Below are 14,969 nucleotides of genomic sequence, written 5' to 3'. Positions count from 1 at the left end.
ATATTTGTTAAGCAAAGGTATCAAGGGATATGGGCCAAAGGCAGGTATATGGAGTTAGGCCACAGATCAGCCATGATCTCAGTGAACGATGGCACAGACTCAAGGGGCTGAATGGCCTACTCCTGTTCCTATGTCACTGGGGACTGTGATAATAACTGTTTCAGTACTGTCACAGGGGCAGAGGTCTGGTTGGATGGGTTCAAACATCGAGTTCTGGAATAAATGATGGGAACAGATTTTGGACACAGCAACACTTTCAAAGACAGAAACAGATGCCTCTTTCAACACTCCATTGGACCTGCTGTCTAACCGACTGGGATAGTGCTTTAAGAGAACAGATATTTTATTGACCACATATTTCCAAAGTAATCTCTAACTTCACAATCACAGCATTCTCCTTTAAGAATAAGACGCACTGTTACAAAGACTTTGCTGCAAATTGACTTTAGTAACGAAGCCTATTGGCAGGGGGTACCACTGTGCATTTGTAGGTAACTGAGCAGGTGAACCACAAGACAGCAGCACAGAGGCAATAGAGGAATCACACCGGACAAACAAAACCCATAATCCAGTAACGTGGAAATCATTTTACCTTTTCTTTAAAATGGTCCCTCATTTCCATATTAATTGGTCATATGGCAGAATATTTAAAGCAGGGTCGTGGTAAAGGGTCGAGAGCCATGGTGTGTTTGTTGACTGCATCACCAGAATGTTTTTTTTTTAACTTGGGCAGCAGCCTTAAGCCACATTTGGCTTCAAACTCTGACTTAATTTACTCCAGCTTCACATCTGCATTGTTCAACCATGGTGATATCACAAAGTAAGCTGCAACCTTTCACCTAGTTTCCTCAGTTAAAATCTGACAGTGTCTCACATTGACTGCATGTCATAAAATTCTCCAGTCACTACACTAGCTTGTGTAATGAATCACTGGCACATCTATAATAATCACTGACAGGCAGCCTGGAATATACAGTAAACAACTCAGAGACACACGCAGAAGTCGTGTAAAGAGCCAAGAGCAGAATGAAGCTCGCAGCTTTTCCTCCAAAATGGCAAAAGGAAAATGGGTCCAACATTTTTGTTTGTCGATAATGCTGGCACATCAGATTGCTCTGCAGCTGTGTATGTTGAAGTGGTTGAAAATTATCCACGTTTAGGTTCCGCATTCTTTTTCTTTTCTCAATTGCATTCGTATTAACTGGCAGCAATAGCACCTGTTACTAATCCCAACAGATTTGATCCAGATCTGTACACATCAGGCACTTAACAAACAGGGCTGTGCAGCCTTAAGCTTGGTCCGGAATCTGAGAAGACTATATGAACTCCCTCTATTTGGATGGGAAGGATCCAATTAAGTTGGCTTACGCCAGCTCATTCTTTTGCTGCCTTCTCAGTTTCATTAAGTAATCTGAATGTTTAATCCATCACAGACCTGGCCAGTTCAATAAATTCCAGCATCAAAGGTTCCTGCAAGAGGTTTAACCCGACAGCCATTTTGTAATTTTCAAAATGGAGGCTATCAGATGATTTGTTATATCATTAAATTTCTCTCCCGAAAGTTGCTTAAAAATAGTGGAATAGAAAATTCCCTTTCAGATATGCAAGTGCTTATTGAGTAAGCCTGTGATTGTCCTAATTTAGAGGCAAATGCTTGAGGATTTAACATCAGGTTTTCTCACTGTAAATGTCAACAACCCGATTAACTGCAATTGAAGCCCATTTCTGTGTCAGATATCACAAGGTGATATGAAAAGGCACATATTGAAGAGATCCACACTGACAGCATTCTAGCCTCTCAAGCATCCCTGGGCTAAAGTTATGTTATGCTTCCCCATTAAAGCACAGTAAAGGCACTAATAATAAAGAAACAAAACAGAAATTTCTGGAAAAACTCAGAATGTTTGTTTGCATCTGTGGAGAGAAAGCTAAGTTAACATTTCAGGTCCAGTGACCCTTCAGAATTAATAATAAATGAATTTATATAGTGTTTTTGATGACATAAGGACATCCCAAAGCTCTCTATAGCAAACAAAGTGCATTTGAAAAGCTGCCATTATTATAGTTCCAGGAACCTGACAGCCAAGATCCCATAAATAGCAATGACCAGATAATCTGGTTTTAGATGATGCCAGCATTAGTTTCAGTACTCTTATGGTTTCCCATCAATGCCCAGAGTTTTAGTATTTTTATAGTCAATTGCCAGTGACTGGAGTCTAGCATTTTTATAGCTACTCTCAGTGCCCAATGTTTAGTGTTTCTATGCTGCTCCTCCCAGTGCCCAGTGTCTCCTGTTTTTCTATTGTTGCTGCATGCGTATCAGGAGTATGCCCTGAGATTGTTGGAACTCAGTTTGGAACACAGATTGTGAATGTGTTATACCGTCAGTCAGATTCACACAAATGCACTTGCTGTAAGCAGTGAGAGTTTAGTGTCAGCCTAAGTTTTGTGCTCAATATGAGCAGCATTCTAAGATGAGGCTGATTAACTCAAGAAAGATCAAGAGTACAGGTAAGCAGAGAGCAACTGACTGAATGGAATAAAAGAAGGAGAAACACATCTGCAATACCTTTGACATTCCTTTTTAGCTCCATGGAACTTCAAACAAAATCAAAAGGCAGATTATAATGACCAGATAAAACTTCAAACATTCTTTTTTTTTGAAGTAGAAATGGGTGGAATATAATCCAATAAAACCTTTCATTGTGATCACCAGTTAGTATAACTGGTGCCTTTATAGAGCAAATGAGGTTGACATACTGAAACCAAGGAATGCCAGTGATATAGAGAGATAGAACTGAGTGTAGAGTTCAGACAGCACTCTAAACAAAGAATTTAGGAAAATTTTCCAGCTTTCTGTACTTATAAATCTTAATTACTTACCAGATACTCACCAAATAGAATCCGTACAGTGTGGAAGCCGGCCATTCAGTCCATCAACTCTGCACCTTCCAAAGAGCATCCCACATGGACCCAGACTCCCACTCCATACCTGCAACCTCACATTTCCCATGGCTAATGCACCTAGTCTACACATCCCCAGATATTACGGGGAGTTTTAGCATGGCCAATCCACCTTAACCTGCATATCTTTGGACTGTGGGAGGAAACCGGAGCAGCCGGAGGAAACCCACACAGACACGGGGAGAATGTGCAAACTCCACACAGTGACCCCGAAGGTGGAATTGAATCCAGGTCCCTGGTGCTGTGAGACAGCAATGCTGACCACTGAGCCGCCATGCTACCTGACTAGCTTCTTCTCTTGTAGCAGAACAAGAGTCAAGTCCTCGAGGCTGAAAACAGTCGACAAAGCAAAGGCAATGGAGCACCTTTTTCCCTTCCCTTCCTAACTCCCTTATCCAACCACCTCCAGCATTTGCTGGAGGCAACAGCTCATTCTTAAAAACAAGCAACTTGGGGGGGGCCAGTGAGATTAGACAAAACCTCAGGCAATTGAAAAGTCAAATCATAACAATGGGCAAAATGAGTGCAAATAAAAATGAGCTTGGGCTGGGGCAGTGAGAGAGGGAAGGGGAAAATTCATCAAAGCATGTTTTCAGGTGTGTCCATGCATGGTTCCATTGAGGAAGACAGAATGTAAATTTTGTATTCCTCGTCTAAATTGTGTCAATGTGCAGCTCATTGCAAAGTACGCTGGTGACTTCATGCTGAAGGGGAGCTCCAGCCACTTGAATGGCAACTAGCCTGCATCTCTGAAAGGGAGTTTCTTAAAGGGGAGCTCCACTCATTCATGCTTACGTTGCTACAGACTGTGGAAGGCTTGAAGAGAAGAAGCAAAAGCACAGAAGATGGAGTGACAGGTAAGAGAGAGGACTCCTAGATGTGGCGCTGTAGGGATTTGTCAAGGAGGAGAGATGCAGTGTTTCCATAGAAAGGTATTACTTTCCATTTCACTTTTAATAGGACTACATGACATGAAGTAAGCTGCAGATGGTGTGACTGCGGCTCTCTTATCCTCACCTTTTTAGCTTTCAGATACCCAACAATTGTTGCCTGGCCCAGGTAGAACAGACCCAGCAATAGACTTTGGACAGCAATAGAAACACAAGAACTATGCTGTAAGTGGACAAATCTACTTTCAAATGTGCCATTACCTCCCCCCACACTCATCCACCCACTTTTACAGTCAGAGTTGTACAGCATGGAAACAAACCCTCATCCATGCTGACTAGATATCCTAAATTAATCTAGTCTCATCTACTAGCATTTGGCCATATCCCTCTAAACCCTTCCTATTCATATACCCATCCAGATGCCTTTTAAATGTTGTAATAATACCCACCTCCACCACTTCTTCTGGCAGCTCATTCCATACACATACCACCCTCTGTGAAAAAATTGCCCCTTAGGTCCCTTTTATATTTTTCCCCTCTCACCCTAAACCTATGCCTTCTAATTCTGGACTCCCCACCCCAGGGAAAATAGCCCTGGTCTATTCAGCCTATCCTTATAGTTCAAACCCTGGCAATATCTTTGTAAGTCTTTTCTGAACCCTTTCAAGTTTCACAACATTTTTCCTATAACGAAGAGACCAGAATCGAACGCAGTATTCCAAAAGTGGCCTAACCAATGTCCTGTACGGCCACAACATGACATCCCAACTCCTATACTCAATGCACTGAACTATAAAGGCAAGCATATCAAACGTCTTATTCACTATCCTGGATTCCACTTTCAAGTTTGGTGTTTCACACACATTGGTCAATACCTCACTCACCAAAGAAGCAGTAGATGACTCCAAAAAGGCAACACATGGCATAGATAATAGATGGAATGAGTTGATATTTTCCTTTCACGTCCAGGTCACAGCGGTTCACAATAATGTCCTCCTGGCCTGTGTCCATGAGGTTAAAGTCCAACAGTGTAGAGGTCATAGCTGTCTGAGGTCGACAAGGGAAGGAGTAGGGAATGTTAAGTGGGTCTGGCCATCTAATCAAGGCGCTGCGAATTCTGCAAGAGAAAGACTCAAAATAAACGAAATGAGACAAAAAAAAAACTGCAGAAGCATGTAAAACTGAAATTAAACAGGATTAATTTTTTATTAAACTATGGGCCATTCCATTTTTCCATGGAGAGTCAGAATGGAGCCAAATGAACTTTGTTCAGTGCTTTCACAACATTGGACAGCAATAGAAACACAATGGAGCATATGAAGTATATCTAACCACAGGGAAAATCCACAGACCCAACTGAATTATCTCATGTTGATTACTGCATTACACAAATGTAACCTAATTTGGATTTGAATGATTGGTTCTTTATAATTGTATCACTATGGTTTTGGAGATCAGTTAGCTCAGTTGGTTGAACAGCTGGTTTGTGAAGCAGAGTGATGCCAACAGTGTGGGTAAAATTCCTGCACTGGCTAAGGTTACCACAAAGGACTGTCCTTCTCAACGTCTCCCTTTGCATAAGGCATGGTGACCCTCAGGTTAAACTGCCACCAGTCATCTCCATCTAATGAGAGAACAGAAGCTTCTCCGGGACTAGGGCATCTTTACCTTTAATACAGGAACAAAATATCTATCTGCTAACGGATGACCTGTAAAAGGTTTTGCAATAATGTAAAAAAAAACTCCCTGGCATCACAGATGGAATCTTTCATTCTGCAGTCTTAATTCAAGTGTGGAAATTGGAGTCACTTGTCTCAGGGGTGGGCCATGTTTTCCCATGTGATTTTGAGGTGTTCAGCTCATCACATCAACGTTTGCATTTTTTGTACGAGTGGAACAAGAAATATAATGGGGTACGCAGAGGACAGAAGGTTTTTCCAAGGTCCAGGCATCATATTTAAAGGCTACACTACAAGCCAGAAAGTTCACTCACCATCGAGTTGGTCAATCCCTTCAAGATGTCTCAGACAAGACAGAACGTGGCCTTATTGTTCAGCAATGCCTCACTACCAATTCTCTGCCAAGCCATCCAAGATAAATAAGAGATTGCTCAGGGGTGAGAAACTGTCAAAGCAAAGCAGCGATCACAGGTTGGTGCCAGTGGCTGACTTATGCCTGAAACGTTCATCATCCTGCTCCTTTTCCAGCACCACCCTCTCAATTCTGACCTCCAGCAACTGCAGTCCTCACTTTCTCCCCACTACAAAAGAAGCTGGCTGCAATACTGAAAGGATGTGTGCAAGGGGAAATGGCACCATCTATTCACTGCAAAGTAGCATTACAGGGTCATCAGTCTAATTGTGCCAGTGTGGAGGGATGCCACACAGACTGATCACCTGTTAGTGTTGGCAAGTGTTGTTCTGAATAGGTGCATGGGAATGGCTTGCAACCACCTCTTGCTGCCAACGTTCTACCAGTTCCAAGACAGTGCTTCTCCTTCCAATGATCTTCCATCCCTTGTGCCACCTTTACTTCATTTGAAGCACTGACACCATCACAAATATCGCTGTAAAAACATTTCACTAGAAGGTCAAAGCAACAGGCACTTACTTTGAAGTCCAGGAAAGAAGTGTGCCTCATCAGGTGCATGCCTCTTGTATACAATTGGGTATTGAACACAAGTATTTCTAAGCAGAAAGTGAGGAGTGCAGATGCTGGAGATCAGAGTCGAGAGTGTGGTGCTGGAAAAGCACAGGAGGTCAGGCAGCATCCAAGGAGCAGGAGAATCGACGTTTCGGGCATAAGTCTTGTTTCCTGATGAAGGGTTTATGCCAAAACGTCGATTCTCCTGCTCCTTGGATGCTGCTTGACCTGCTGTGCTTTTCCAGCACCACACTCTCGACATGTATTTCTCAATTGAGAAGAACTCAATTGGGAAGGGGAACTTAGTTCCAACGAGCTGGCCTTTTGCAAAATGCGAAAGCATGCAAATAGATTCCTGACTCTTGCAATTGGGAAGGTCAATGTGCTTTCAGTACTCAGAGAACTTAATTGCAAGGGTTCATCCGGCTGTCAGGATTCTGAATTTTCACCCAATTAGATTCCCCCACCTGTCCTTCTTCTCACCTCCTATAAGACAAGAAGATTTCTCTCTCTGTGTCTTAAGAATTTCCAAATGTTATGGTGTTCAAAGCAATGCAAACAGGCATCACATCTTGCCGAAAATCTCAGATAGCTCCTGTATAGAGTCAGAGTTGCATAGCACAGAAACAGATCCTTCGGTCCGACTCGTCCATGCTGACCAGATATCTCAACTTAATCTAGTCCCATTTGCCAGTATTTGGCCCATATCCCTCAAAACCCCTTGCTATTCATATACCCATCCAGATGCCTTTTAAATGTTGTAATTGTACCAGCCTCCACCACTTCTTCTGGCAGCTCATTCCATACATGCACCACCTTCTGCATGAAAAAGTTGCCCCTTAGGTCCCTTTAAAATTTTTCTCCTCTCAGCCTAAACCTATCCCCTCTAGTTCTGGGCTCCCGCACCCCAGGGAAAAGACTTTGTCTATTTATCCTATCCATGCCCCTCATGATTTTATAAACCTCTATAAGGTCAATTCCCCCCACTCCTCCGACAGTCCAGGGATAACAGCCACAGCCTGTTCAGCCTCTCCCTATAGCTCAAATTCTCCAACCCTGGCAACATCCTTGTACATCTTTTCTGAACCCTTTCAAGTTTCACAACATCCTATAGCAGGGAGACCAGAACTGCACACAATATTCTAAAAGTCGCCTCACCGATGTCCTATAACAGTAGAAATATACTAAGATGTACTTTTTAAATTACATAACTAAAGAATTGGCTACATTTTTAAGGTAACGCTTGTAAAGGTCTTTGGCAGCCTGGAATTAGGTTAAGGTACAATATAAATGCAAGCCTATTCTACTCTTCCAACAACCCCTATCTGACCCCAATTCAGAAAATTTTAATATATTTGTCAACAGTAAATATCGACCGAGTCATGTGAAAAAAACAAGTTTACACACAGAAGGGAAACTTAATTGCATAGGGATTTTTTTCTGTGACAGTGACTGTACCAAATAGGGATAATGTTCCTTCTGGCGCTCACATGTTGACATAATTTACTTTATTTAAATTAATAGCTTAATATTCTTATCTATAAACATGCTGGATTCAACTTCAATCTAGGTCCTACTCAAATACCATGTGCTCAAAATCAGCACTTTCTGAAGCAAAGCTTAATTTGAAATTAGTTTTTAATAGGGAACTTTATTCCACTGTCCTTCGTGTTGTAAAAGATAGTACTGCCTCTCTGACAGTTCTTGTTGTCTGTTTGATACCAATGAACTGCTTGTTCAGAGACAGTCTACTAATTGCACTGTACCATAGATGAAACCTGTCCACAACTTCATGGGGTTGAAATTTCATCATGACGTTGCAGTGAAGCAATCAGCCTTGACTCACTGCTTAGTAAGAGGTATGTGGCATCATTCTCCACTCCAGGGGCATGAGCATAGAATTCAGACTGACTCTTCAGTTCAGCATTGAGGAAGTGCTGCACTGTTGGAGGTGCTGTCTTTCAAACAAAATAATAAACCAAGATGGAGCATAAGGCCCTGCAACACATTGAGCAGAATCGTAGTCATACAGCACAGAAACAGACCCTTCGGCCCAACCAGTCCATGCCAACCATAATCTCAAACTAAACTAGTCCCACTTGCCTGCTCCTGACCCATATCCTTCCAAACATTTCTTATTCTTGTATGGATCTAAGTGTCTTTTAAACATTGTAACTATACCCAATTCCACCACTTTCTCTGGAAGGTCTACGTGTGAAAAAACTGCCCCTCGTGTCTTTTTTAAATCTTTCTCCTCTCACCTTAAAATTATGCACCCTTGTCTTGAAATCTACCACCCCAGGAAAAAGACATCTGAAATTCACCTTATCTATACCCCTCATGATTTTATAAACCTCTATAAGGTCACCTCTCAACCTCCTACCCTCCAATGAAAAAAGTCCCAGCCTATCCAGCTCCTCCTTATAACCCAAACACTCCAGTCCTAGCAACATCCTGGTAAATCTCTTGTGAACCCTCTCCAGGTTAATAATATCCTTCCTATAACAGGGCGACCAGAACTGGACACAATATTCCAGAAGAGGCCTCACTAATATCCTGTACAATGTCAACATAACATCCCAATTCCTGTACTCAAAGGTCTGAGCAATGAATGCAAATGTGCTAAACACCTTCTTAACCACCCTGTCTATATACAATGCAAACTTCAAAGAATTATGTAACTGAACCCTAGACCTCTCTATTGTGCAACACTACCCAGGGCCCTACCATTAATTGTATAAGTCCTGCCATTGTTTGTTTTACCAAAATGCAATACCTTGCATTTATCCAAATTAAACTCCATCTGCCACCCCTCAGCCCTTTGACCCAATTGATCAAGATCTGTTTGTAATCTTAGATAACCTTCTTCACTGTCCACTATGCCACCAATTTTGGTGCCATCTACAAACTTACTAACCATGCCTCCTATATTCTCATCTAAATCGTTTATATAAATGACAAATAAAAATGAACCTAGTACCCATCCCTGTGGTCACAGGCCTCCAGTCTGAAAGACAACCCTCCACCACTACCCTCTGTCTCTTGTTGTGAAGTCAATTTTGTATCCAATTGGCAAGCTCACCCTGAATCCCATGGGATCTAACTTTACAAATTAGTCTAGCATGTGGAACCTTGTCAAAGGCTTTACTAAAGTCCAAGTAAACAATGTCTACCGCTCTGCCCTCATCAATCTCTTGGTTACTTCCTCAAAAAACTTAATCAAGTTTGTGAGACACGGTTTCCCTCACACAAAACCATGCTGACCAACCCTAATCATTCCTTACCTCTCCAATTGCATATAATTCCTATCTTTCAGAATCGCTTCCAACAGCTTACCCACCACTGAGGTCAGAGTCACAGGTCTACAGTTCCCAGGCTTCTCCTTCCATCCCTTCTTAAGCAAAGGTACATGAGCCTCTCTCCAGTCAGCCAGCACCTCACCTGTGGTTATAGATGATACAAATATTTCTGCAAGAGGCCCAGCAATTTCTCATAACTTCCCACAATGACCTGGAATACACTAGGTCAGCTCCTGGAGATGTATCCACCTTTATATTTTCTAAGACCTCTGGCACTTCTGTTTTCAAAACATCTATATTTATTTCCCTGCGTTGGAAATGGAAAACCTCCATTTTTTTCTCCACAGTAAAAACTGACACAAAATATTCATTTAATACCTCTCCCATCTCCTGAGGTTCAACACAGAGATAACCTCTTTGATCTTTAAAGGGCCCTACTCTCTCTCTCTGTTGTCACTCTTTTGTTTTTAATATACTTGTAGGAGCTCTTTGGATTATGCTTAACCTTCTTTTGCCAAGGCTCCCTCCTATCCTCTCTTTGCCTTCCTCATCTCCCTCTTAAGAATGCCCCTGCACTCTTTATACTGTTCAAGAGATTCATTTGAACCCAGTTGTCTCTATCTAGAATTTTTTTTATTCTTGACTAGAACCTCAATATCTTTATTCATCCACTGTTCTCTAATCCTACCAGCCTTACCCTTCACTCTAAGTGGAACATAATTCATAATGCATTTTTAACATAATTCTACGAAATGGAATTCTCCTGGCCAATATTTACCTCTTAGGTGGCATTTTTAAATCAGCTAGCATCCAGACAAATGTGAGGTGATGCATTTTGGAAGATCAAGTACAGATAGAAATTATACAGTGATTAGTAGAACCCTTAGGAGTACTGATATGCAGAGAGATCTGGGTGTGCAGGTCCACAGATCACTGAAGGTGGCAGTGCAGATAGATAAGGGAGTAAAAAAGGCCTATGGCACACTTGCCTTCATTGGAAGGGGCATTGAGTGTAAGGATAAACAAGTTATAGGTAAGTCGGGCCTCCATTTTTTACAGAGTGGCGAGGAGAGAGGGCGGAGAGAAGCAAGGGCTGCTGAGAAGGGTAAGTGATTGTTTTTTAAGTGGGCGAATCTCTGGCACTGAGCCTGCCAGTGTGGCTCAGAAGGGAAGGGGGGAGAATGGAAAAGCGCTAGTGGTAGGGGACTCAATAGTGAGACGGATTGACAGGACATTTTATGGTCAGGAACGGGACTCTTGGAAGGTATGTTGTCTCCCCAGTGCCAGGGTCCGGGATGTCACCGATCGGGTTTACAAGATTCTGAAGGGGGAGGGTGAGCAGCCAGAAATTGTGGTACATATTGGCACCAATGATATAGCCAGGAAAGAGATTGAGGATCTGAAAAGTGACTACAGAGAGTTAGGTTGGAAGCTGAAGAGCAGGACGAGTAGAATAGTGATCTCGGGTTTGCTACCAGTGCCGCGAGATAGTGAGATGAGGAACAGGCAGCTAGTGCAGCTTAACATGTGGCTGCGAGGCTGGTGCAGGAGGAAGGGCTTCAGATACCTAGACCATTGGGATACCTTCTGGGGAAGGTGGGACCTGTACATGAAGGACGGGTTGCACCTGAACTGGAGGGGCACAAATGTCCTGGGTGGGAGATTTGCTCGTGTGGTTCAGGAGAGTTTAAACTAGTTTGGCAGGGGAGTGGGAACCAGAGCTATAAATCTGAGGGGGGGGGGGGGTTAGTTGTAGATGGGGCAGTGACAGGATGTAGTGAATCTATCAGGGAGGTTTTTCATGTGATGGAACGAAGGGATCAATTAAATTGTGTCTGCTTTAATGCAATCTTGAAGAAGGGCTTATGCCCGAAACGTCGATTCTCCTGTTCCTTGGATGCTGCCTGACCTGCTGCGCTTTTCCAGCAACACATTTTCAGCTCTGATCTCCAGCATCTGCAGCCCTCACTTTCTCCTCCTTAATGCAACAAGTGTCAGAAATAAGAGTGATGAACTTAGAGCATGGATCAGTACTTGGGACTATGATGTTGTGGCCATAACGGAGACGGTTTCACAGGGGCAGGAATGGTTGCTTGATGTTCCAGAGTTTAGGACATTTAAAAAGAACAGGGAGGGTGAATAAAGAGGAAGGGTGTAGCATTGCTAATCAGAGAGTGCATCACAGCTACAGAAATGGAGGGTGTTGAGGAAGGTTTGTCTACTGAGTCAGTATGAGTGGAAGTTAGGAACAGCAAGGGAGCAGCCACCTCATTGGGGGTTTTCTACAGACCGCCTAATAGCAGTAGAGAGTTTGAAGAACTCATAGGCGGGCAGATTTTGGTAAAGTGCAGATGGAGCAGGGTTATTGCTATGTGGTGACAGTGACCACAACTGCCGCACATTTACCATAGCCATGGAGAGGGAGAGGAGCAGTATGGGAAAATATTTAATTAAGGAAAAGGAAATTATGACACTATCAGACAGGAGTTGGGAAGTACGGATTGGGAGCAATTGTCCCACAGTAAGGGCACAGCAGACATGTGGAGACTATTTAAGGAGCAGTTGTTGCAAATGATGCATGAATTTGTTCCTCTGAGACAGGCAAGAAGGGGTAAGATTAAGGAGCCTTGGATGACGAGAACAGAGGAGCTTCTCATAAAAAGGAAGAAAGCAGCTTACGGAAGGTGGAGGAAGCAAGGATCTAGCACAGCTTTAGAGGATTACAGGCTTGCTAGAAAGGAGCTCAGAAATGGACTGAGGAGAGCCAGGAGGGGACACAATAAAGGTTTGGCAGGAAGGATTAGGGAGAACTCAAAGGCATTTTACTCATGCGTGAGGAATAAGAGAATGATCAGGGAGAAGGTGGGACCGATCAGGGATAGCGGAGGGAACTTGGGCGTCCGGTCTGAGCAGATAGGAGAAGCCCTAAAGGAGTCTTTTGCTTCGGTTTTCACCAAGGAAAGGGGCTTTGTTGTAAATGAAAACTTAGAGAAGCGGGGATACAGGCTTGAACAGATTGAAATTGATGAAGTTGATGTGCTGAAAATTTTGGAAAACATTAAGATTGATAAGTCCCCAGGGCCAGAGCAGATTTACCCTAGGCTGCTCTGGGAAGCGAGAAAGGAGATTGCTAAGCCTCTGGCAAAGATCTTTGCTTCCTCAATCTCCACGGGAGTCGTACCAGAGGATTAGAGGGAGGCGAATGTTGTTCCTCTGTTCAAAAAGGGGAATAGGGAAATCCCTGGCAATCCCAGTCAGTCTTACGTCTGTGGTCAGCAAGGTTTTGGAAAGAATTCTGAGGGATAAGATTTATGACTTTTTGGAAAAGCAGTCAGCATGGCTTTGTGAGGGGCAGGTCATGCCTCACAAATCTTATTGAGTTCTTTGAGGAGGTGATGAGACAGGTTGATGAAGGTCAAGCAGTGGATGTGGTATATATGGACTTAAGCAAGGCATTTGATAAGGTTCCATGGTAGGCTTATTCATAAAGTCAGGAGGTGTGGGATTCAAGGAGATTTGACTATCTGGATTCAGAATTGGTTAGCTGACAGAAGGCAGAGAGTGGTTGTAGATGGAAAGTATTCTGCCTGGAGGTCAGTGTTGACTGGGGTCCCGCAGAGATCTGTTCTTAGGCCTCTGCTCTTTGTAGTTTTTATAAATGACTTGATTGAGGGGTGGGTTAGTAAATTTGCAGATGACACAAAGGTTGGAGGTGCCGTTGATAGTATCAAGGGCCATTGCAGGCTGCAGCACAACATAGGCAGGATGCAGAGCTGGGCTGAGAAATGGCAGGTGGAGTTCAACCTGGGTAAATGAGAGGTGATGCATTTTGGAAGGTCGAACACGAATGCTGAATATAGGATTAAAGACAGGATTCTTGGCAGTGTGGAGGAACAGAGGTATCTGGGTGTTCAAGTACATAGATCCCTCAAAGTTGCCACCCAAGTGGATAGGGTTGTTAAGAAAGCATGTGGTGCTTTGGCTTTCATTAACAGGGGGGGTTGAGTTTAAGAGCCGCGAGGTTTTGCTGCAGCTCTACAAGACCCTAGTGAGACCACACTTGGAATATTGTGTCCAGTTCTGGTCACCCTATTGTAGGAAAGATGCGGAGGCTTTGGAAAGGGTGCAAAGAAGGTTTAACTGCCCGGACTGGAGGGTTTGTCTTACGAAGAGAGGTTGACTAAGCTTGGACTTTTCTCTCTGGAGAGAAGGACGAAGAGAGGAGACCTAATCGAGGTCTACAAGATAATGAGAGGCATGGATAGAGTCGATAGCCAGAGACTTTTCCCCAGGGCAGGACTGATTGGCACGAGGGGTGTTAGGAGGAAGGTATGGAGGAGTTGTCAGAGGAAGGTTCTTTATGCAGAGAGTTGTGAATGCATGGAATGTGTTGCCAGCTGTGGTAGTGAAAGCAGAGTCAATGGGGACATTTAAGTGACTGCTGGACATGCACATGGATAGCAGTGAATTGAGGGACACGTAAGTTAGGTTATTTTATTTTAGATTAGGCTTAATCCTCGGCACAACATCGTGGGCTGAAGGGCCTGTTCTGTGCTGTACTTTTCTATGTTCTATAGCAGCTTTATAGAACTTTAGTTAGGACACACTTGGAATATCATGTACAGTTCTGGTCACCGCACTACCAGGAGGATGTGGAGGCTTTGGGAGAGGGGACAGAAAAGGTTTACCAGGATGTTGCCTGGTATGGGGGGGGATTTTAGCGATGAAGAAAGGTTGGATAGACTGGGTTTGTTTTCACTGGAACGCAGGAGGTTGAGGGGCGACCTGATAGAAGTTTATAAGATTGTGAAAGGTGTGGATAGAGTGGGAAGTATGAGGCTTTGTCCCCAGGGTGGAGGGGTCAGTTACTAGGGGACACAGGTTCAAGATGGTTAGGCCACTGTTGGAATATTGCATGCAATTCTGGTCTCCTTCCTATCGGAAAGATGTTGTGAAACTTGAAAGGGTTCAGAAAAGATTTACAAGGAGGTTGCCAGGGTTGGAGGATCTGAGCTATAGGGAGAGGCTGAACAGGCTGGGGCTGTTTTCCCTGGAGGTCAGATGCTGAGGGGTGACCTTATAGAGGTTTACAAAATTATGAGGGGCATGGATAGGATAAATAGACAAAGTCTTTTCCCTGGGGTCGGGGAGTCCAGAACTAGAGGGCATAGGT

The 14,969-nt window shown here is 43.4% G+C and overlaps 1 protein-coding gene across 1 annotated transcript in view; it reads right to left on the bottom strand.

The window, feature by feature from the left end:
• LOC122543259 (transmembrane protein 198-like) overlaps positions 1-14,969 on the bottom strand; it is an 87,923-nt gene that overhangs the window by 6,640 nt on the left and 66,314 nt on the right. The window contains exon 2 of the mRNA XM_043681731.1: positions 4,739-4,971. Coding sequence (XP_043537666.1) covers positions 4,739-4,971 — 233 coding nt within the window. The remainder of the gene's footprint in view (positions 1-4,738; positions 4,972-14,969) is intronic.

Source organism: Chiloscyllium plagiosum, chromosome 43, assembly GCF_004010195.1.
Source record: "Chiloscyllium plagiosum isolate BGI_BamShark_2017 chromosome 43, ASM401019v2, whole genome shotgun sequence".
Taxonomy (NCBI): domain Eukaryota; kingdom Metazoa; phylum Chordata; class Chondrichthyes; order Orectolobiformes; family Hemiscylliidae; genus Chiloscyllium; species Chiloscyllium plagiosum.
The sequence above is the reverse complement of the archived record's forward strand: the minus strand, read 5'-3'. Positions and strand labels throughout refer to the sequence as shown.